The sequence below is a fragment of the Loxodonta africana genome, chromosome 22 (genome assembly GCF_030014295.1).
Source record: "Loxodonta africana isolate mLoxAfr1 chromosome 22, mLoxAfr1.hap2, whole genome shotgun sequence".
Lineage (NCBI taxonomy): Eukaryota > Metazoa > Chordata > Mammalia > Proboscidea > Elephantidae > Loxodonta > Loxodonta africana.
In genome coordinates, this window is record NC_087363.1 from 14,358,263 (window position 1) to 14,380,764 (window position 22,502).

Sequence of the window (22,502 nt, forward strand, 5' to 3'; positions counted from 1 at the left end):
AATAACTGCATGACTGAACCTCAATTTATTTAACTCCTGCAACATTCATGGGCATTTCGGGTGTCTCCAGTTTGAAGGTATTATGAATGAAGCTGCTATGAACATTCTCATGCATGTCTTCATTCAAATTTTTTAAAAACAATTTTATTTTGTTGTTGAGAATATACACACCAAAATATACACCAAATTCAACAGTTTATACACGTACCATTTAGTGACACTGATTATATTCTTCAAGTTGTATAACCATTCTCATTCTCCTTTTCTGAGTTGTTCCTCCCCCCTTAACATCAACTCACTGCCCCCTAAGTTGCTGTTCTCAATTTGATCCCACATAGATAGTTCTTAAAGAGAATAATGCTCAAGGTAGATATTTTTTACTAGTTAAGCTAACCTATCGTTTGGTTTTAAGAAGATTTTAGGGGATATTTTTGGTTTAAGGTTTAAAGATTATCTCAGGGCAATAGTTTCAGGGGTTCATTCAACTTTCATTCCTCCAGGAAGTCTGGTGTCCATAAGAATCTGAAATTCTGTTCTGCATTTTCCTTTTTAGAATAGTATTCTTTTTAATCAGTATTCTTTTACAGAATCTTTGATCAAAATGTTCAGTAATGATAGCCAGGCACCATCCTGTTCTTTTGTTCTCACAGCAAAGGAGGCAGTTGTTCATGGAGGCAGTTAGCCACACATGCCATATCCTCCTCCTGTTCCGGACTCTCCCTCTTCCTCTGTTGTTCCAGGTGAATAGAGACCAATTGTGCCTTAGATGGCCACTTGCAAGCTTTCAAGAACCCAGCCACTATGCATTGAACTAGGAGGTAGAACAGGGGCACTAAACATGTTATTAGGACAATTAACTGGGATGTCCCATGAAACCATAACCCTAAATCTCCAAACCAAGAAACCAAATCCCATGAGGTTTTTGGCTGTACATGATCAGCCTCAGCAACTACTCTTTCTTTCTGTTTTGCTGTTGTTATAAATACATCTATCACACAACTTTTTAGAGGCATACAATTTATTGGCAGCAATTACAATAATTGGCTGCACAACCCTACCCTTGATCAACACAATGTTTCCATCACTGTTAACCCCCTCGCTCCCCTGCATGATAACCAGTAATAAACTTTGTTCTCTACACATTTGTTTTTTCTTGTCTTTTTATATAAGAGAGGTCATACAATATTTGTCCTTTTGCAATTGACTTATTTCATTCAGCATAATGTCTTCCAGCTCCAACGATATTGTAGCATGTATCAAGACTTCATTTCTCCTACTGGATGAGTAGTGTTCCACTGTATGTATGTAACACATTTTATTCACATTTTTGTTGAGTACAAACCTAGGAATAGAATTATTGGGTCATGTTGCCAAACAGTTTTCCATAGTGAACAAACCAATTTAAACTCCCATCAGCAATATATATACTTGGAATTGTCAGTCAGACTTTTTCATTTTAGCCATTCTGGTGGATGTATAATGGTATCTCATTGTGGTTTTAATCTGAATATCCCTGATGACCAATGAAGTTGAGCACCATTTCACACGTTTACTGGCCATTTGAATACCCTCTGTTATGATGTAGCCATATATTTTGTCCATCGATTAATTTGGTTATATGCTCTTTCTTATCGATTTGTAGGAGTTCTTTATGTATTCTAGATGCAAGTCTTTTTTTGGATGTATTGATTGCAAATATATTCTCCCTTTGTTTGATCTGGCTTCTCACTCTCAAAACCGTGTTTTTTATGAATAAAATGTTTTTATTTTGTTATTGTTAGGTGCCACCGAGTTCTGACTCATAATGACCCTATGTACAACAAAACAAAACACTGCCTGGTCCTGCACCATCCTAATAATCGTTGCTATGTTTCAGCCCACTATTGCCGCCACTGTGTCAATCAATCTCTTAGATGGTTTTCCTCTTTTTCACTGACTTACCAAGCATGACGTCCTTGGACTGGTCCATCCTAATAACATGTGCTAAATATGTGAGATGAAGTCTCACCAACCTCGCTTCCAAGGAGCACTCTGGCTGTATTTCTTCCAAGACAGACTTGTTCTTTCTTTTGGCAGTCCATGGTATATTCAATATTCTTCTCCAACACCGCAACTCAAAGGCGTCAATTCTTCTTTGGTCTTTCTTATTTACTGTCCAGCTTTCACATGCATGAGGCAATTGGAAACATTATGGCTTGGGTTGGGCACACCTTAGTCCTCAAAGTGACATCTTTGCTTTTCAACACTTTAAAGAGGTCTTTTGCAGCAGATTTGCCCAATGCAATATGTCATTTGATTTCTTGACTGCTCCTTCCGCGGGCATTGATTGTAGATCCAAATAAAATGAAATCCTTGACAACTTTAATCTGTTCTCCATTTATCATGATGTTGCTTATTGGTCCAGTTGTAAGAATTTTTTTTTCTTTATGTTAAGGTGTAATGCATACTGAAGGCTGTAGTCTGATCTTCATCAGTAAGTGCTTCTTCAAGTCCTCTTCGCTTTCAGCAAGTAAAGTGATATCAATTGCATATTTCAGGATGTTAAATGAGTCTTCCTCCAATCCTGATGCCCCATTCTTTTTCATACAGTTCAGTTTCTCAGATTATTTGTGTCATATTTGTGAAATCTTGGCCTGCCCTGAAGTCATAAGAATATGTTTCTATGCTTTCTTCTAAAAGATTTGTTTTACCTTTCACATTTCAATCTGCAATCCACCTTGATTTGATTTTTGTCTAAGATATGAGGTTGGGATGGGGCTGTATTAGTTTCCTCTGGCTGCCATAACAAATTACCACCACTGATCATCTCAGTTCTGTAGGTCAGAAGTGGGTTCGGCTGGGTTCTCTCCTCGGGTATACAAGGCCGAAATCAAGGGGTCAGCTGAACTGGACTGTTGTCTGCAGGCTCTGGGAAAGAGTCCACCTCCAAGCTCATTCATGTTGTGGGCAGAATTCAGTTCCTTGGGGTTGTAGCGCTGAGCTTCCTGTTTCTTTGCTGGCTGTGGGTTGGGGGCTCCTCCTTGGTCCTAGGGCCCTCCTGCATTCCTCCTCACATGTCTAACTTTAAACCAGCAACAGGGTGAGTCCTTCACATGCTCCAATCTCTCCACTTTTAAGGGCAAATGTGATCAGATAAGGCCCCCTGGATAAACTCCCTATCTTCAGGTCAACTACACTGCGTAAATAACATAATTCATCATATTCATGAGTTCCAGGAACTAAGTTGAGTTATCTTTGGGAGTCCTTTTTAGACATTCTGCCTAACACGGGAGTTAAGATTCTGTTTTTTTCCAGATGGATTTCTACTATCCCAGGCCCCTCTCCAGCTGCAGTGCAGAGCCATCTCTGTCATAAATCAAGTGACTGTATCTATGTGCCTCTGCAGTGGACTCTCCTGCTCCACTGGTCTGTCTGTCCTGCCCTGTGCCCACTGCACACTGTCTTAATTCACTGTAGCTTTATAATTTTTTTTTTTTTTTTATAGTCTTCACAGCTGATATGTAAATCACCTAGCTTTATTTTCCTTTAAGACTGTCTGGCTTAATTGGCTCTTTGCCCTTCCTCATAAATTTAAGAATCAGCTATCCCACCCCCCCCCCCCAAAAAAAAACCCTGTGGGATTTTAATTGGGTGTACCCTGAATCCGTAGATCCTTGTGGGGAAATGTGATATCTCTACAATGTTAAGTCTTCCAACTCGTGAATGTAGTAATCCTTCCATTTATTTAGGTTTTCTTAAATTTCTCTCATCATTACTTTGTGGTTTTCTGTGTAGGTCTTTCACATTGTTCTTTAGAGTCATTCTCAGGTATTTTATATTTGTTGATGGTACTCTGCAAATGCCATCATCGAAAATTTTTCATTGTTGTTTGCTGCTGGCATATAGAAAGACAACTGGCTTTTGTTTCTTGATCTTGTATTCAGCAACTTTTCCAAATTTAGTTACGAGTATTAATAAATTAGCTATAGATTCTTTTGAACTTTATAAGTACACAATTGTGCCACCTGCAAACAATGTCAGTTTTTTGTTTTTGTTTTTTATTTCCTTTTTTTCCAATCCGTATACCCTTTTTCCTCTTATTTCAAGACTTCTTATCCTGATTTCACTACTGAGTTTCTCTGGGCAAACAAAAATCTTAGAAAAATCTCAGTTTTTTCATCATGTGAAGTCTTAATATTTTCAAGATACAATGAAAATCAGAGCTGCCCCTGATGTCACCCACAGTGGCCACAGCACCCCCACTGTGGCTCTGCTCTGACACGCAGTGAAGCCCATGGCATCTCCTGCAGATACAGCAGTCGTCCACGTTGCTGTGGAATTGGGCTGGACAGACTCCAGGGATACTTAGTACCAGAGAAAGCTGCTCTGAAGGCCGGCTACAGCCTACTGGGGACACCTGTTCCTGAGGAGCTGAGAAGATGTTGGCCTGACAAGAAAGATCCCAGAGGGAAGTTGAGGAGGACATATCACCAAACATTTGCACCTCACTCTGAGCATGCTCCTTCAGCAGGGTGGTGCGGACAGGGAGGTGCTTCCTCTACCACTTACAGTATCCTGTTTGCACAGCAGTCCTGAAACACCCTGACCCACCCAGGTCTGTAAGCTGGCCCCACTGCATCGTCCTGTGGAGCCATGACTAAGAGTTTCTTAAGGGTGGGCGGTAAGATCACATGTGTCTGTCCTGTCAATTAATGAGCAACTGAAGGCTCTGATTCATGGGTCTCTCTGGGTTTGGATGGTATTATTTGTTAATAGAAGGGAGCTATTTGCTATGTGGCACTATTAATAAAAGACAAAAAGTAGAAACCACCCACATGTCCACCAACAGATGAATGGATAAACACAGAAGGAGCCCTGGTGGTTCAATGGCTAAGCACTCAGCTGCTAACTGAAAGGTCGGCTGCGTGAGAAATACCTGGCCATCTGATCCCATGAAGATTCCCACTGCTGAGCCCCACTGCCACTGAGTCAACTCTGACTCACAGCGACCCTACAGACAGAGTAGAACTGCCCTATACTGTTTCCAAGGCTGTACATCTTTACAGAAGCAGACTGCCACATCTTTCTGCTGCAGAGCCTCTGGTGGGTTACAACTGCTGACCTTTCTGGTCAGCAGCCAAGTGCTCTAACCACTGCACCACCAGGGTTCCTCCATAAAGATTAACCAAAACCAAACCAAACCCACTGCCATTGAATCGGTTCCGACTCATAGAGACCCCATAGAACAGAGTAGAACTGCCCCATAGAGTTTCCAAGGAGCGCCTGGCGGATTTGAACTGCCGACCTCTTGGTTAGCAGCCATAGCACTTAACCACTACGCCACCAGGGTTTCGCCATAAAGATTAAAAAAAAAAAAAAAATTACAGCCTAGAAAACCCTATGGGACAATTCTGCTCTGTCACATAGGATTGCCATGAGCCTCAACCAACTGGAAGGCACAGAACAACAACAAAGTACATTCATACAATGGAATGTTATTCACCCATGAATATGAATGAAGTACTAATATATGCTATAATATGGATGAACCTTGAAAACATCATGCTAAGGAAAAAAAAAAAAAAAACAGCCTGTTGCTGTTGAGTCAATTCCTACTCATGGTGACCTCATGTGCTTCAGAGTAGAACCACGCTCTACAGGGTTTTCTTGGCTGTGATCTTATTGAAGCAGATGACCAGGCCTTTCTTCCTCGATGCCACTGGGTGGATTCAAACCATCATCCTTTCAGTCAGTGGTCAAGAGCAAACTGTTTGTGCCACCCAGGGATCTAAGTGAACGAAGTCCGTCACAGAAGGCCACACACTGTATTCTTTCTTTCTTTTTTTATTGGGCTTTAAGTGAAAGTTTACAAATCAAGTCAGTCTCTCATACAAAAACTTCTACATACCTTGCTATGTACTCCTAGCCGCTCTGCCCCTAATGAGACAGCACACTCTACCTCTCCACCCTGTATTCCCCGTGTCCATTCAACCAGCTCCTGTCCCCTGTGCCTTCTCATCTTGCCTCCAGACAGCAGCTGCTCACATTGTCTCATGTGTCTACTTGAGCCAAGAAGCTCATTCCTCAGCTATATCATTTTCTGTCTTACAGTCCAGTCTAATCCCTGTCTGAAGAATTGGCTTTGGGAATGGTTCCAGTCTTGGGCTAACAAAGGGTCCAGGGACCATGACCTCCAGGGTCCCTCTAGTCTCAGTCAGACCATTAAGTCTGGTCTACAAAAGGCCACATATTATGATTTTTACTTATATGAAACGTTCAGAACAGGCAAATCCAAAGAAACAGAAACTAAAGTAATGGTTGCCACGGGATGAAGGATGGTGAAAAGTGCGAGCGGATGCCAAAAGGTACAGGCTTTTTTGGGGTGGAGGAGATGGAATGTTCTGGAATTAGACAGTGGGAATGGTTGCACAACTATGAGTATACCAAAAACCACTGAACTGTATCTTTGAAAGGGTCAATTTTACGGTATGTGAATCTTACTCAATTTTTAAAAAGTGAATTATTTGCTATGAAGCTATTTTTCTCTTTAAAAGTCAGATATCAAAATTATTCTAAAACTCTGACTCTGAAACCCTTCTCCTTGACAACACAAGAAGTATGGGGGCTGGGAGCCAGTACAGCACTGGGGCTGGTTTCCGCCTGTGGGGGGTGGAATTAGCCTTGGTTGATATAATCGCACCTCTGTCGGCAGCCATATCCATAGTCACACCGGTGAACAGCATTCTCTGCTTCGGTTTGATTTGTTTAACAAAGATGGCGCTTGTGTGGGGAGGTCTACAGTGCCTCTGCAGGATGGGGGGGAAGACCCTGTCCTCTCCATGCTAGTGGCCGCACAGGAGCCTTGGCCCGAAGCACAGAACTTGGGCAATGGTGGTCAAGTGGCCAGAGTCTCAGCTTTGTCAACACCGAGGTGGGTCCTGGGTGACCTCTGAAGGGGCCACCACCGCGAGAGAGAGAGATGAAAGGTTCCCCTCTGTTCAATTAGCTTCTTTTCAAGGATCAGAGCCTGGCTGGCAGGTGGAAAATTCCATGCTCTAATGAAACAAAAGGGAGCCAGAAAGGAGGGCAGATAAAGGGCACAAGCATAAGACATTCTTCTTTCTGTACACAGAAGTGTGTGCTAACTTCAAAACTGAGGGCTAACTTCAAAAAATCAAGTCGATTCCGAGTCATAGAAACCCCAAAGGGTTTCCAAAGCTGTAAATCTCTACAGAAGAAAGCGCCACATCTGTCTCCCGTGGAGCCATTCGTGGTTTCAAACTGCCAATCTTTTGTTTGGCAGTCGATCGCTTTAACCACTGCGCTACCAAATTAAAAAACAAAAAACGTTGCCATCGAGTCAGTTTCGACTCATAGGACAGGGCAGAGCTACTCCATAGGGTTTCTGAGGTGGATTTGAACTCCCAACCTTCTCGTTAGCAGCCTGAGCTCCTAACCACTGCATCACCAGGGCTCCTTAACCTCTAGGGGCCCTGGTTGAATCTCAGCGTACTTACTTATGGCCGAGTGAAGAACCACACCTATTTCAGTGTTTCCTGTGGTGGGACACATACCTTACGGGTCTGAGAAGTGATTTTACTTGGCAAATGGATGTGTCACGAAAAGTCACTTAGTCATCTAGCGCTGCTGTAACAGAAATATCACGAGTGGGTAGATGGTCCTTGTCTCTTTGAGCTTTTACTCCTGGGTGATCTTCACAAGCTCGGATCTCTCTTCCCTCAGCTCTGGCTCTAGCTTGCAATTAATCTCTGTACTATCTCAAAAGAGACTGACCCAAGATACACCCTACACTAATCCCGTCTCATTAATATAACAAAGACAACCCACTCCCAAATGAGATTATAACCACAGGCATAGAAGTTAGGATTTACAACACATATTTCTGGGGGGACGCAACTTAATCCGTAACAGTCACTGAAGCACGTTATGAGAAAGTCACCCTTTTCAACTATTAACCTTACCTGATTTGTATCAAGGAGAAAGGTACTAGCCTTTCGGGGCTGCTGCACCTGTAACACCTCTTTTACGTTTTGTAACAAAGAGAAAGGAGGCTCAGCCTTTTACAGGCAACAGTATCTAGGCCAAACTGAGTAACATGTTTAATGTCATTGTGTTTTACTTTTTTTATATTAATGTACTATTTATGGCAAGTATGGCAAGTTTTCCTAGAAAGGTAGAGAGAGAAAGCTTCCTTTTAAAAGAGACTTAAGGTTAAAAAAAAAAAAGTGAGTCACTCTTAAAAAATATATAAAAGAAAAGAAAAGTATAGGTGGTATGCAGATGGGACAAGAATCATGAAGATGGTACGAGAATGACAGAAATTTTGGAAACTTCTTTTTCTTTCTGTCGCTTCACTAGTAAATTCTTTTCTAACCCATCTAAAACCACTGGTCTGTCCTTGAACATGCTGTCTCGATGGTCCTGGCTTCTATTTCCTTTTTCTAAATAATATTTTATTGTGTTTTTGGTGAAGATTTACACAGCAGTTTAGGTTCCCATTCAACAATTTCTACACAAGCTGTTCAGTGATACAGGTTACATTCTTTACAATGTGTGAACATCCACATTATTTCCATTCTGGTTGTTCTGTTTCCATTAATCTAGTTTCCCTTCCTCCTTACATTCTCATCTTTGTTTTAAAGTAATTGTTAACTTTTTCGTCTAATATAGGTGTTTTTTTAAAGGAACACAGTACTTAACGGGTGATATTTTGGGAGCCAATTTGTTATTTAGCTACAAGGTGATTTCAGGAGTTAGTTTCGGTTCAAAGTTTTAAGAGTATCTTGGCAGTAGTCTCAGGAAGTCCTTCTCCAATCTCAACCCGTCCAGTAGGTCTGGTTTGTTTAATTAATTAATTATTATTATTTTTTTTTTTGAGAAATCTGATGTTCTGTTCTATATTTTTCTCCCATTCTATCAGGGTCCATCTATTGTGCCCCTGATCAGAACTGCTGGTGGTGGTAGCTGGATACCATCTAGTTCTTCTGGTCTCAGGGTAGATGAGGCTGTGGTTTGTATAGACTATTTGTTCTGTAGACTAGTTTCTTCTTTGAGTTTTTGGTTTCCTTCTTTTTCTTTTGCTCTGCCATGAGTAGAGGCCAATAGTTGTATCTTAGATGGCCACTCACAAGCTTTTAAGACCCCAGACATTACTCACCAGTCTAGGATGTAGAACATAACTTTATGCCAATTGACCAAGTGTCCCAAGAGACTATGGTCCTAATCCTTCAAACCCAGAAATTCTAACCCATGCAGGGAATCTAACTCATTTTTTACTGCACATACTGTACGTTTAAGGACCTCACTGGATCAGCATCTAGTGACAAAGAAAATATCAAAGGACTGATAGAGGCACAATCCTTGCTCAAAGACAGAATCAGTGACTGGGGGCATGGGTGGCCTCCCAGACAAAGACACTATCAAAAGCCTGAAAAAAATCTATCTGGTAAGAAACTACCTCCAATTCTTCAAGAACACTTCCAAAATTAAAAAAAAAAAAAAGGACCAGCATCTTTCAATTTTTCTGTATGACTAAATTTTTCGCGATAAAATGTTAAACCATGATAAAAAGGACATGCAGATGGTATTATGCTACTCTTGAAAACTTCAATCATAACATGAATTAACTTACCAATAATAGATTTTTATCAGCGCCGAAGGCCACAGAAGAAACGAGGCTACAAAGGCCAGGATTGGGATGGCCAGGGTGCCGCCCGCGATCATAAACATGTTAACCACGTCGAGGTCCATCCTACTCTTCAAGGCTGGCGGATGCCTGCAGGGGCTGAAGAGAGTGATTGTATTGAAACCCTGTCTCAAGAGGAAAGGGGAAGAAGCAAAGGGGAAAAGAAAAGTGCAGAACCCAGAAGGGGGATAAAGACGAGGAGGAAAGAGAAGCAAGCCAGGGCTTAAACATGCTAGACGGGGCAGCTAAATGGAGTGAGGGATCCTTGGGTGGATCCCAGAGTTTAAAAAACGCTCTAAAGGACATGAGCGGGACAATTAGGGAACTCCAAGTAAGGACTGGGTATCAGATAATATTGTATCAGTGATGCATTTCTTGAGTGTGATGATGAAATCGTAGCTATGCAGGAGAACGTCCTTGTTCTTAGGCAATGTCTGATGAAGTATTTAGGAGTGAAGTATAGTGATACCTGCTACTCACTTTTCAAAGTTTCAGGAGAGAAAAAACATTGCGTGTGAGTGTGCGTCCACGTGCATGCATGTGTGTGCGTGTGTGTGAAGGGGGAGGGAAAGGAGAGAGACATAAAATACAAATACAGTGAAATGATAACCACTGGTGAATCCAGGTGAAGAATAAATGGGTGCTTATTGTACCATTCTTTCAACTTTTCTATAGTTTGCAATTTTTAAAAATAAAAATTAGGGAGGACATAGGACCCTAAAGAAACAAATGAAAAAAAAAAAGTACTTATACATGAATGCTTGTATACACACAGAATAACTCTGGAACTATGCATAAGAAACCAGTATCAGTGGTTGCATTCACGGTGTCAGGGACAGAAGGGAAACTTGTTTTTCACTGTATACCCCTTTAAATTTTTTGAATTACATATCATGTTACATGTACAGCCTATTTGAAATGCATAATATACAATAAAAAGCTAAACCAAAAATGCTGCTGTCGAGTTGATTCCAGCTCACGGTAATCCCACGTGTTAACAGAGTTAGAACCACTCCATAGGGTTTCCTTGGCTGTAATTTTTATGGAAGCAGATCACCAGGCCTTTCTTTCTTGGTGCTGCTGGGTGAGTTTGAACCACCCACCTTTAGGTTAGTGGTCAAGCGCAAGACATTTGTACCACCCAGGGACCCTTGCGATAAGTTAGGAGGGAAAAAACCTGAAAAGTAGAGCTTTCCATGTACTTTCTGATGTCTTCCTAATGGACACATCTGAAGGCTAGAATGTGGGTTCCATGAGGGCAGGGACTGTGTCCCCAGCACCCATGCTAGGGCCCAGCACATCGTAGGCACTCTACAAATCACGGGTGAATGTAAGGCCAGAACCCCCATTTAGACCTGTGTCATGAGCTCAAACAAAGTTCATTCTAGCATGGATGGAAAAATATTTCAAGTCCCATCATGCTCCCCAATCTAGAAACCAACTCCCCCAGTGACCTCAAATCCAGGTATCCCTCTGCCTCGATTTCCAGACACCTGTGTTCAGTGTGAGGGATTCACTAATCACAAAAAATGAGACTTCTTCAAGGAAAAGCATTAGCCTCTAACAAATCAGAGCTTTTCTTGCATTTCCTGTAAAATGGAGAGATCTTCCCCATATACCTCTGTCGGGGATACGCATTTGAATTTCATAACGAATTCATGAGGGCACAGCATGACCTCACCACCAGAGAGCAGAGGAGTTGGCGAGTTTTTCTGTAAAGAGCCAGACAATAAATATGTCAGGCTTTGTGAGCCATAGGGTATCTGTCGCAAATACTCAATTTGCGAGACAGCAGCCGTACGCAGTATGTAATAAATGGGTGCAATAAATGGGTGTGACTTGACTGTATTCCAATAATAGTTTATTTACAAAACAGGCTGCAGGCCAAATTTGGCCCACAGGCCATAATGTGCCAACCCTAAACCCTGTCAGATAGGTAAGGCAGATATTTTATCCCCAGGCTTTACAGGCTGGGGAAACTGACGTTCAGAGAGGTTAAGTAACTTGCCCAAGGCTGCCCAGCGGAAGGAGTCATGACTACAAAACAGTTTTCTGGCTCAGACCCCTTGTCCTTTCCACCAAGCTCCACTTTGTCTAATTTTTTTAGTTGCCTTTTCTTGGTCTCTATAGCCTCTTTGCTGTTAAGCACTTACACTTATCCTCCATAACTTCACAGAAGAAGGTGCTGAAGATGTGACATCTCCACTTAGATGTCTGGCCTCTTGCAAGAGCTTTGCCCAGACAAGCCCCTCACAGTCTTGAGGGAGACAGCAGGTGAGTACAGGTGGGTTGGCTGGTTCCTTTCAGTTACGTGCACACTCTGTCTGTAGATGGTCCCTCTCAGTTACACGCACACTCTGTAGATGGTCCCTCTCAGTTACACGCACACTCTGTCTGTAGATGGTCCCTCTCAGTTACACGCACACTCTGTCTGTAGATGGTCCCTCTCAGTTACACGCACACTCTGTCTGTAGATGGTCCCTCTCAGTTACACGCACACTCTGTCTGTAGATGGTCCCTCTCAGTTGCACGCACACTCTGCCTGTAGATGGTCCCTTTCAGTTACACGCATACGATCTGGCAACAGTCCTGGGTCTACAGGGATGAAAGCTGCTGCCTTCCCAGGGCATAAACATTGTCAGTTTCAGACTCACTGCCCTCTTGGGTTCTTGGTCACTGTGAGTACTTTTCCTAACACACGTAAATCACTGGCCTGTTTTTCTTTCTAGAACCAGAGCTCCTTACCTTAAGGCTGGGACAATCATACATGTTCTTCTTTGTCAGTGCCTAGAACAGCACAGAACACAAAGGTGGGGCAAGTGAATTAATGAAAAGCAAAGTTACAAAAGGGACCTAATCCTGTTTAATTTGTTTTAGGGACAACCATGGCCCCTAACACTGTAGGAGACATGACATTTCCCTCTTTTTCAGTAATTACAAAACTCCCTGGAGGAGTCACCTATTTAATGAAGAGTACAATTTACACTGCTAAAAGGCTTCACCATCAAGGGGTAAGCAAATTAATCCTCGAGTGAAGGGAATTTGTGTAAATCCGTTTGAACATCGTGGGTCATGAACAACTTGAAAATGGGAACTGCCAGCGTCAAGAGAACTTTTCCACAAAATACCAAGACCTTCAAGACTGCCAAGGGCCACTGTGAATTCTGCTTCCTGAACTGCAGGAAGTTAATTACATGCTGTTCCTTTGGACTAGGAAACAGGACATTTTATGCCCAGAGCCACATACATCACAGACTGGCACTGGAGGTGTTGATCTTGAACTGAGGGTCCTCTGTCGGTACCTGCCATGAAGGTCAAGGTCAGCTTCATCTGGCTCCATCTTCCATTTAATAACAGAATAAAGTCTTCAGTAAGGAGCCTTTGTAGAGTACGATCAATTTACAGCAAGCCTTGGACTTACTAGAGTGAACCCTGCACACTTCCCCTGACAAGGTCAAATAAAGCCAGGCTCTGGTTGAAGACACAGCAATGCTTTCTGAATTTTCTACACAGATAAAGAGTGGACAATCACTCCTATGTCTGCAACATCCTTCATTTTCCAAAGGACTTGCCCCAGCTTTCCTTTGAAAAGGTGGCTCCCCTGTCCCCGCTGGTGCTGGTTTACAGAATACTTCAGGTACCTGGGAACTCAAGCCTTGTGAGCCAGGAACCACCAATGACCAAAAACCAACTAAGGGGCATAATGCAGAGTATCCCAAAGCATGGGACCCATACAACTGATGTTTGTGTCTCCCCAAAATGTGTGTTGGAATCCTTACCCCTATACCAGTGGATCGGAGCCCTGGTGGCTCAGTGGTTCAGAGCTTAGCTGCTAACCAAAAGGTCAGTAGTTCGAATCCACCATCACTCCTCAAAAATCCTATAGGGCAGTTCTGCTCTGTGCTACAGGGTTACTATGAGTGGGAATCGACTTGTTGTCAACAGGTTTGGGGTCATTTTGGTATATCTGTGGATCGTTTGGGAATAGGGTTCTTGTTAGGTTAGTAAGAACATATCAATGTAGGGTATGTGCTAATCATACCCTTAATCACTTGACTTAGAAAGAGAGCAGATTAGGCACAGAGACAAGCAAGCACAAACGGGGGAAAGACAGACACCACGTGGCGCTCACTGAGGAACTGAGAAATGCCGGGGCTACAGGAGCTGACACAAGGACCTTCCCCCAGAGCAATGGAGAGAAGTAGTGCCCTGAATTCAGACTTCTAGACTCCTGAACTGTGACAAAATAAATTTCTCTTCTTTAAAGCCACCCACTTATGGTATTTCTGTTGCAGCAACACTAGATAACTAAGACAGTTTGCAAGGCTGTTTGACGTTAGGGAGCATGAGAATATTAAATCATGCATAAGGGTACCCACGTTATATAACATTGACATTGAAAGTTAGTCTCTTTTCAAGGAACTTTCAGTCCTGTTCTTTTTCAGTCCTGCTTAAGTCAAAGAGAAACTCTCAGCAGGGTGCTGTTAAACAGTTCTCTAACCCTGAGCCTTCTGCTTAGGCAAACAGCATCAGCTATTTAATAACATTGTTTCTATGTATTTTTATGGATCTTTTCAGTTTATGATAGGGATGCAAATTAATTTTAAAAGAATGAATTAAGGTAAAGAAAAATATTAAGTAGGTGATACACGGAGCTGGTGAAAACCGTGATCGTGGTACGTGAGCGGCTGCTGATGGGGTCATGCCAGGGCGAAAGATGTGCATTGGGCTAGGGCTAGGGTACTCCAGCTGGTGCTCGGTCCTGGCTCAGCCACACAGCTGTGAGACCTTGGTTTCCTCCTCTATGCCATCAGAACAATCAACCAAGTCATCTCTCCTGTCCTTTCCCACCCTGTGGACTTAAAACATTCTGAAATTATTCCCATCAGTTTAAGAGTAGGATCTGGCTTGCTCCATGAGTATCTTGCTCCCTGTTATGTTTCCCCAGAAGCTGAAACAGTGCTTGGCAAATACATGGTCCTTGATAATGTTTATTGCCTGAATAAATTAGAAAGTAAAAACTCACTCATTCTACCTATCTATTATTGTAAAGAGGGGAACCCTGGTGGCATAGTGGTTAAGTGCTGTAGCTGCTAACCAAAAGGTTGGCAGTACGAATCCACCAGGCACTCCTTGGAAACTCTATGGGGCAGTTCTACTTTGTCCTATAGGGTCGCTATGAGTCAGAATCAACTTAATGGCAAAGGGTTTGGTTTGGTTATTATGTAAAGTGAGGCACCCCAGGGTTAAAGATGATTCAAGGTGGCCCTGGAGCATGGTGGAAAAAGAGGTGATGTCAGAAAGGAGAGCCGGCCATTAGGATACCAAGGACAGCAACACTCTCAGATCTCAGACTCCAGCCTGCCCCTGGCCTCCCTCCCGCCACCTTTTAACACTCAAGCCTTTCTCTCTGAATGCAGGGGGAAAGATCAACTGAATAAGAGAATAGTCAGTGGGTCCAGATAGACATTGTCTCAGAGAAACCTCAGCCTCCCAAGTTTATTGGGAGGGCATAAAATTAGACAAGGAGCCCTGGTGGCACAATGGTTAAGTGCTCGGCAGCTAATAGAAATGTTGGTGGTTCGAATCCACCCAGTGGGTCTGCAGGAGAAAGATCTGGTCATCTGCTCCCGTGAAGATTACACCCAAGAAAATCCTACAGGGCAGCTGTAGTATGTCAGATGCGGTCACTTTAAGTAAAAATCAACTCGACAGCACCCAACAACATAATATTTGACAGATCTACTCTGTTCCAATATTCTCACTGGGGAACCTGAGCTTAATCTTCAGGGTATAAAGTAAAAATCCAAGAGTAAATGAAATGTGTAAATTACAGCTTCAGAGAATCATGCCTTTCCCCGGATGTTGACACACAAACCACAAAATTTAACAAATCCAAAGTCCTGTGCCCGCCAAAATAATAATAATCATAACAGCAATGATAACCATGTACGCCCCCACCAGGGCCAAAGACATAAGAGTGACGGCCTCCATTTACTGAGTAACTACTACATGCCAGGCCTCATGTAGGTGACTGATAGATATCCTCTCATTTCATCCCTTACCACATCATAAGGAATTAAGTATTTGCCCTATTTTAAAGATGCAGGAACTGAGGTCTAAAGAGGTTAAGAAACACCTCCAAGGTCACCTGGCAGGTAAGTGGCATGACCTGAATTTCAGTCCAATCGTGTCGGTCTCCCAGTTCATGCCATCTCTGCCTTCTCACAATGCTTTTGGTAAACTGGTGTTTATTACACAACAGTGCAATCAGTTATGCATAAGGCACAGAGCTCAGCGTCCCCACCAACGTCCTTTGCACTCCTTTAGGATTGTTTTAAGAGCAAGTAACATGCCAACAACTTTACAAATCACCTTATCTGGGATGATGTGTTTTTAAAACCATTCAGAGCTGCTTATGATTTTTTCCTTTAATTCTGCGACGTGAAAATGATTCCCACAATGTTCTCCACTAGGAAAACACTAAGTGCTTAAGATCTGAGTGCAGTACCCCAGCTGTCGCATCTATCCAACACTGATTCTGAAACCAGGCTCCGTAAATATGAGTGGGTTCCTCAAAACTATCATTAATGATTAACAGCTGAAAAAGACAAAGAAAAGATTCTTTTCTCTGTAAGCCCCGGGATTGAGGAGACAGAGTAACTCAAGAAGTGGGCAGTTCTAACCCCTTGTCACACGTATCTTCTCCATCACAGAGCAAGAACACACTGAAACTTTTCAAGCAAGCAGCTAAGCTTGCCCAGTCATCACTGAAAGTGTAGCACCACCCCTAGGATTACTGCCTTCCTGGCCTTACTGTCTCCCACTCACTCTGCCTGAGCCCGTTCCTCCTCTGCACGCTGCAGCTCCGGCAGCTTGGCTGTTAAAGCAAGCCGTGGCTGTGTATAAATCTGGTCAGGGTTCCATGATGCTCTCCTCAGTCTCCCCCTGGATATTCCCATGATGTCCTCCTCAGTCTTCCCCTGGATATTCCCATCATGTCCTCCTCAGTCTCTCCCTGGATATTCCCATGAAGCCCTCCTCAGTCTTCCCCTGGATATTCCCATGATGCCTTCCTCAGTCTCCTCCTGGATATTCCCATGATGCTTTCCTCACACTTCTCTCTAGATACTCCCATGATGCTCTCCTCACTCTCCCCTCAGATATTCCCAAGATGCTCTCCTCACTCTCCCCCTGGATATTCCCATGATGCTCTCTTCACTCTCTCCCTGGATATTCCCATGATGCTTTCCTCACTCTCTCCTTTCCCACGTCCTCCACCATCCCCTCCTGCAAGGAACTTAAAAATCAACATTCCTGGCCAAGACTTCCTTCCAGACTTTTCCAGATGTCTGTTTGACCCAAAACTCTTACCAGAGCCCCAGACACACCTTCTCACTTTCCCCAACTCACCAATTTCTGCCAACAGTCTCCCCCTCAGCCTAGCCTCCCAGACTACTTTCACGCTTCCCACTTGCTCACTACTCCTGATAGTGCAATGGTGAAGAGGTGCCAGCACTGGAGTCAATTTGTCTGAGTCCAGACAAGCTGCTCTGTCCAAGATGGTAGCCACTAGCCCCAAGTGGCTATTAAATTTAAATTATTTAAAACTAAATAAAATTCAAAAAGGTTCTTGCAACCATTTCCTAAAGCCTGTCTGGTTCAACATTTACTAGGAATGTTGGGTGGGAATAAAAATTCCCACTAGGTGTGGGACCTTGTATGAGTCAGACCACAGCTCTCTCGGCCACCACACTGGGTCCTTGTCCTCATTTCTTCTTGCCCCGTTTCTGTAAAGGCTGTGCTTTCCCACCCCCAGCTGCCAGAAGAATCCTCTCCATTCATACCAGGGATTAGGCCTAACACCCACCAAATAAAACGTGGACTCCAATCACGCCACACATAGTCTCAACTCAACTTTCCAGTCTCGACTCCCATGTCTCCACCTGCATCCCAAATAACCAACTCCGTGTTCCCCATGCCAGCTCCATACAGCCTCATTGCTCTGTCTTTGCTCAGCTCCTTCCGTGTGCTGCACTCTCATGCTCTGGCTGTCTGATGAGCTCCTCTCTGGGCTTCACAGCCTGTTTCAAATGCCACACTCTGCAGGAAACTGTCCTGGGCCCACAGGCCCATGTCTCCTAGACTCCTTTCAAGCTCAGAGCCCTGCTCTTGGACAGCTTTTGAGGACTGTTTGTAGGGGGATGTAAAGGGGCCTCTGAAAGCTTCAGGTGCCCAGTCCCCACCCAGCAGATATACTAAATCAGAGAAATCACCCCTCCCCGTTGGCCTGCAGAGAGGCTGAGCGGAAACATGCAGAGGCGGCCCCAATCCCATGAAGTGCTGCTTTTTGGGTAATCTACGGTGTTAAAAATCTATACTCACCGTTCAAAGAGCACAGCCTTCTTTTCTAGCTGCTACTGGCTCCGGCAGAAGCTGAAAATGAGATTCTGGAATAACAAGAAATAAAATGACAAAGCATTAAATTATACTAGGGAATATGAATGAACTCTTAACAGCAGGCCAAACTGCTGGCTTCAATGGAAGTGGAGCTCTCTCCTCCAAGCGAAGTCAAAGTACAAAAATCCTGGGGCTTTATGGTCTGCTTCTTGCTCAGGACACCTCCCCCAGTGAAACAACCTGTACTGGTCATTCCAGTGTGCACAAAGGGCAAGACATCTCAGATAAGGACCCAGACAGAGGAATGCTTAAAGGAGGTCAAAGAATGAAATAAGTGGTGAGAGGGCAAAGCAGGGGACGTGCTTTGAGATGCCCATGCTTCATGGGTGAGAAGGGCAATAATGCAGGAACTGGCATTCTTAGGAGAACAGTGGTTCTGGAGACTACGAACTTAACTAAGAGCCTCAAAAAAAGATACAAACTCTCCTACCCCATTTAGGATTAGAGCTGATCTAAAAGTTGTATTCGGAAGTGAACGGGAGAAGGCAGCAACCAATGGGCAAATGAGGATAATATTGTTAACACAGTGTTTGGTGACCGGGGATCACGCTGCTCAGGAATAGGGCTGGCCAGCCATAAAGAGAAATGAAGTCCTGATATATGCTATGACAGGCATGAGCCTTGAAAAGCCTAAACAGCATTATGCTGAGTGAAATCAGCCAGACACAAAAGGACAAATATTGTATGATGACACTCAAATGAAATATCTAGAACAGACAAACGCCTAGAGACCAAAGTTGATGAGCGGTTACCAGGGGTGGGGAGCCCTGTTGGGATAGTGGTTAAGAGCTTGGCTGCTAATCAAAAGGTTGGTAGTTTGACTCTATCACCCACTCCTTGGAAACCCTATGGGGCAGTTATACTCCGTCCTATAGAGTGGCTATGAGTGGAATGGACTCAACAGCAATGGGTTTGGTTTTTTTTGGACCAGGGGCAGGGGGATGGGTGGAAGGGAATGGGAGTTATTGCTGAATGGGGACTGAGTTTTTGTTTGGGGTGACGTAAAACTTTTGGAAATGGGTGTTGGCACAAGATGGTGAATGTAATTAATGCCACTGAGTTGTACCCTTAAAAATAGCTATTAAAATAAAAAATCAGGGCTGGGAAGAAGCAGAGAGATGCTAGCCAAGGCCCAACAGCAGAAAAAGGAGACAGGCAAAGAAGAATCGGCAAAACTCTGCATTATTTCAGATGGGTCAAAAATGTAAACAGAAAAATAAAACTATAAAAGTTTGAGAAGAAAACCTAAGAACTCTGTTTTATCTCCATGGGGAAGGCTTTTCTAAGTATGCTATAAAACCCAGAGGCCAAAAAGAAAAGATGAATAAGTTGATTGCATAAAAATGTTTTAAATGATCATTAGTACAGAGACACCATACATAAGATTAAAATTTGTCAATACATATCAGAGGCGACAGATAAATTTTCTTTATGTATAAAGAATACCTACAAACTCAGTAAGAACAAGTACAAACACAAAAAACCACAATCCAATAGAAAAATGGGAAAAAGACATGAATGAACAATTTACCAGAAAAGTAAAACGAATGACTCTTAAATCTATAAGAAGATGCGCAATCCCATTTAAAAGGGAAATGCAAATTAAAACTACAAGGTGATACCAATCTTTATCATACTGGCAAAGAACAAAAAGTTTAACAGACTGTGTGGGTGACCCATTGCCAAACCAAACCCATTGCCGTCGAGTCGATTCCGACTCATAGTGACCCTACAGGACAGAGTAAAACTGCCCCATAGAGTTTCCAAGGAGTGCCTGGTGGATTCGAACTGCTAACCTTCTGGTTAGCAGCCGTAGGTCTTAACAACTGCACCGCCAGGGTGCTGGTGAGGACATGGGGAAATAGATACTCTCACATGATGGGCCACCTTAAATTGCCCTCAACAAACACTGTGGATAACAATTTGGCAGAATTGGTGTCAATCTAAAAAGCACATACTCTCGATCTACCAATCTCATCTCTGGAAATTCCCTGTGTTTATATCTGAATGGCTGTATGAAAATGTTTGTGCAAGACTGTTCATTACAACATTTTTATGCCAAAAGATTGGAAAGAACACTCATGCTCATTTTGTTGTTGTTGTGCAACCATCCACGGTCATTTATAGGGAATCTCGTAAGTATATGATGGGAGAGCTTTACAAAGGAATATTGTATGCTGCCATTAAGTGTAAATACAAGTAAATATAAGCCATTGAAATAATGAAGAAGTTCTATTTGTCCCTATGGGGGAATGACCTGTAAAGTATAGTGTTCACTCAAAAAAAGCAAGGAACAAGAGTGGACAGAATAAAACCTCTCATGAAGAGAAAGAGCCAGGGGGGTAGAATACATCACGCTTATACATGTATGAAATGTTTCTGGATAGATTCACAAGAAGCTGGCACTGGAAAGTGAAACTGGGGCAGAGGTGAGAAGGAGCCTTTTCACTGATACCCTTCTGTACCTTTTGAATTGCTACCACGTCCATGTACAAAGTTTTTTCTAACTAAAAAATACCATATAAACTCTCAAATAAAATAGCCTATCCTATGGTGTCCAATACTGCAGCCACTAGCCACATGTGGCTGTTTAAATTAAATAAAACTAAGTTCCTCAGCTGCACTAGCCACATTTTAAGTGCTCAATGGGGCCTGGTACACAACAGGTAAACACTGGGCTTCTAACCAAAAAGTTGGTGGTATGAACCCACCCAGAGGCTCTGTGGGAAAAAGACCTAGTGATCTGCTCCTGTAAAGATTACAGCCAAGAAAACCCTATGGGGCAGGAGGCGAAGCCAACATGGTGCTATAGACAGAAGCACCATGCCGTCTCTGTGCAGCAAAGACCCAAAAAACTAAGTAAAACAGATACAAATATCAATCAATCCTGGAACCTAAGCATCAAATGAAGGAATAAAGAACTCAATCAAACACCGAATGGATTAAGAAACTGACAGAGAACAAGGAGAACTCTGGAGTTGAGGTCGCCTACTGGCTAATGTGCCATCTTGGACCACAGCCACCAAAGAACACAGACAGGGAGTATGAGAAGGCAACCTCATGGAGCACCCAACAGGACATCCCTTTCCAGATAAACAGAAATTAACAGAATATGTAAAAACCAAACCAAATTTACAAGAATTATTAAATGGAGTCCTTTGGTTAGAGAACCAAACAATATCAGACAACAACCTGAATCTAGGACAGAAGACAGCATCAGCCAGATACAAACCTAGATAATGAACTCTCAAGGATAAAACAAAACTAAAAAATTTACAACAGGGAACCAGTAAGGTCAATCTATAAATGACAACAACGCCAGAACAATAAAAGAGAGAATAAACAGAGTAAGTATAGAACTTTCAAATGGAGAGGAAGTCAAGGCAATATCAAGTAATAAAAGACTGGTTTAAACTTAGGAAGACAGGGGTAAATTTCAAGGTAACCACAAAGAAAGTTAACAAAGCTACTCATCAAAATACAGAAGAAAAACATAAAGTCTCAGTAGACACAAAAATCTACAACAACAAAAAATACACAAACAAAAGGAATTCACCACAGAAGAGGAAGAGGAACAGAGAAAACATCAGCACCACAAGAAAAATCACTACAAAAGGACAGCAATAAACTCACACCTATCAATAATGACACTGAATGTAAACGGCTGAAGTGCACCCATGCAGAGACAGAGAACGACAGAATGGATTAAAAAACAGGACCGTCAATATGCTGTCTATGAGAGACACACCTTAGAAATAAAAATATTAAAAATGAAAGGATAGAAAAATATATTATCATGTAAACAGCAACCAAAAAAGAGTACAAATGGCAATACTGATCTCAGATAAAATAGACTTTAAAACAAAATCCACCATAAAAGACAAAAACTCATTTCCATCAAGTCAATTCCAACTCATAGTGACCCTACAGGACAGAATGGAACCGCCCCATATGGTTTCCAAGGAGTGGCTGTTGGATTCGAACTACTGAGCTTTTGATTAGAAGCTGCAGTTCTTAACCACTGTGCCACCAGGGCTCCCCATAAAAGATAAGGAAGGACATTATATAACGACTAAAGGGACAATCAACCACGAGGATATAATCATAATAAATATCTATGCACCCAATGACAGGGCTCCAAAATACATAAAACAAACTCTAACAGCACTAAAAAGAGAAACTGACAGTTTTCACAGTAATAGCTGGAGACTTCAATACACCACTCTTGGTAAAGGACAGAACATCTAGAGAGAAACTCAACAAAGATACAGAAGATCTAAAGGCCACAATCGACCAACTTGACCTCACTGACATATACAGAACACTCCACCCAACAGCAGCAAAGTAGGGATTCTTT

At 42.7% G+C, this 22,502-nt stretch overlaps 1 protein-coding gene across 4 annotated transcripts in view; it reads right to left on the reverse strand.

The window, feature by feature from the left end:
• Window positions 1-22,502, reverse strand: part of ABHD6 (abhydrolase domain containing 6, acylglycerol lipase) — a 62,915-nt gene that overhangs the window by 23,319 nt on the left and 17,094 nt on the right. For 2 of the 4 annotated variants that reach the window (XM_023547577.2, XM_023547576.2), the window contains exons 2-4: window positions 18,071-18,135; window positions 12,431-12,472; window positions 9,632-9,784 (exon numbers count right to left, since the gene is read on the reverse strand). In XM_023547577.2, coding sequence (XP_023403345.1) covers window positions 9,632-9,784; window positions 12,431-12,450 — 173 coding nt within the window. In that variant the 5' untranslated portion in view covers window positions 12,451-12,472; window positions 18,071-18,135. The remainder of the gene's footprint in view (window positions 1-9,631; window positions 9,785-12,430; window positions 12,473-18,070; window positions 18,136-22,502) is intronic. The other 2 variants (XM_003410039.4, XM_023547578.2) reach the window with 1 other exon arrangement.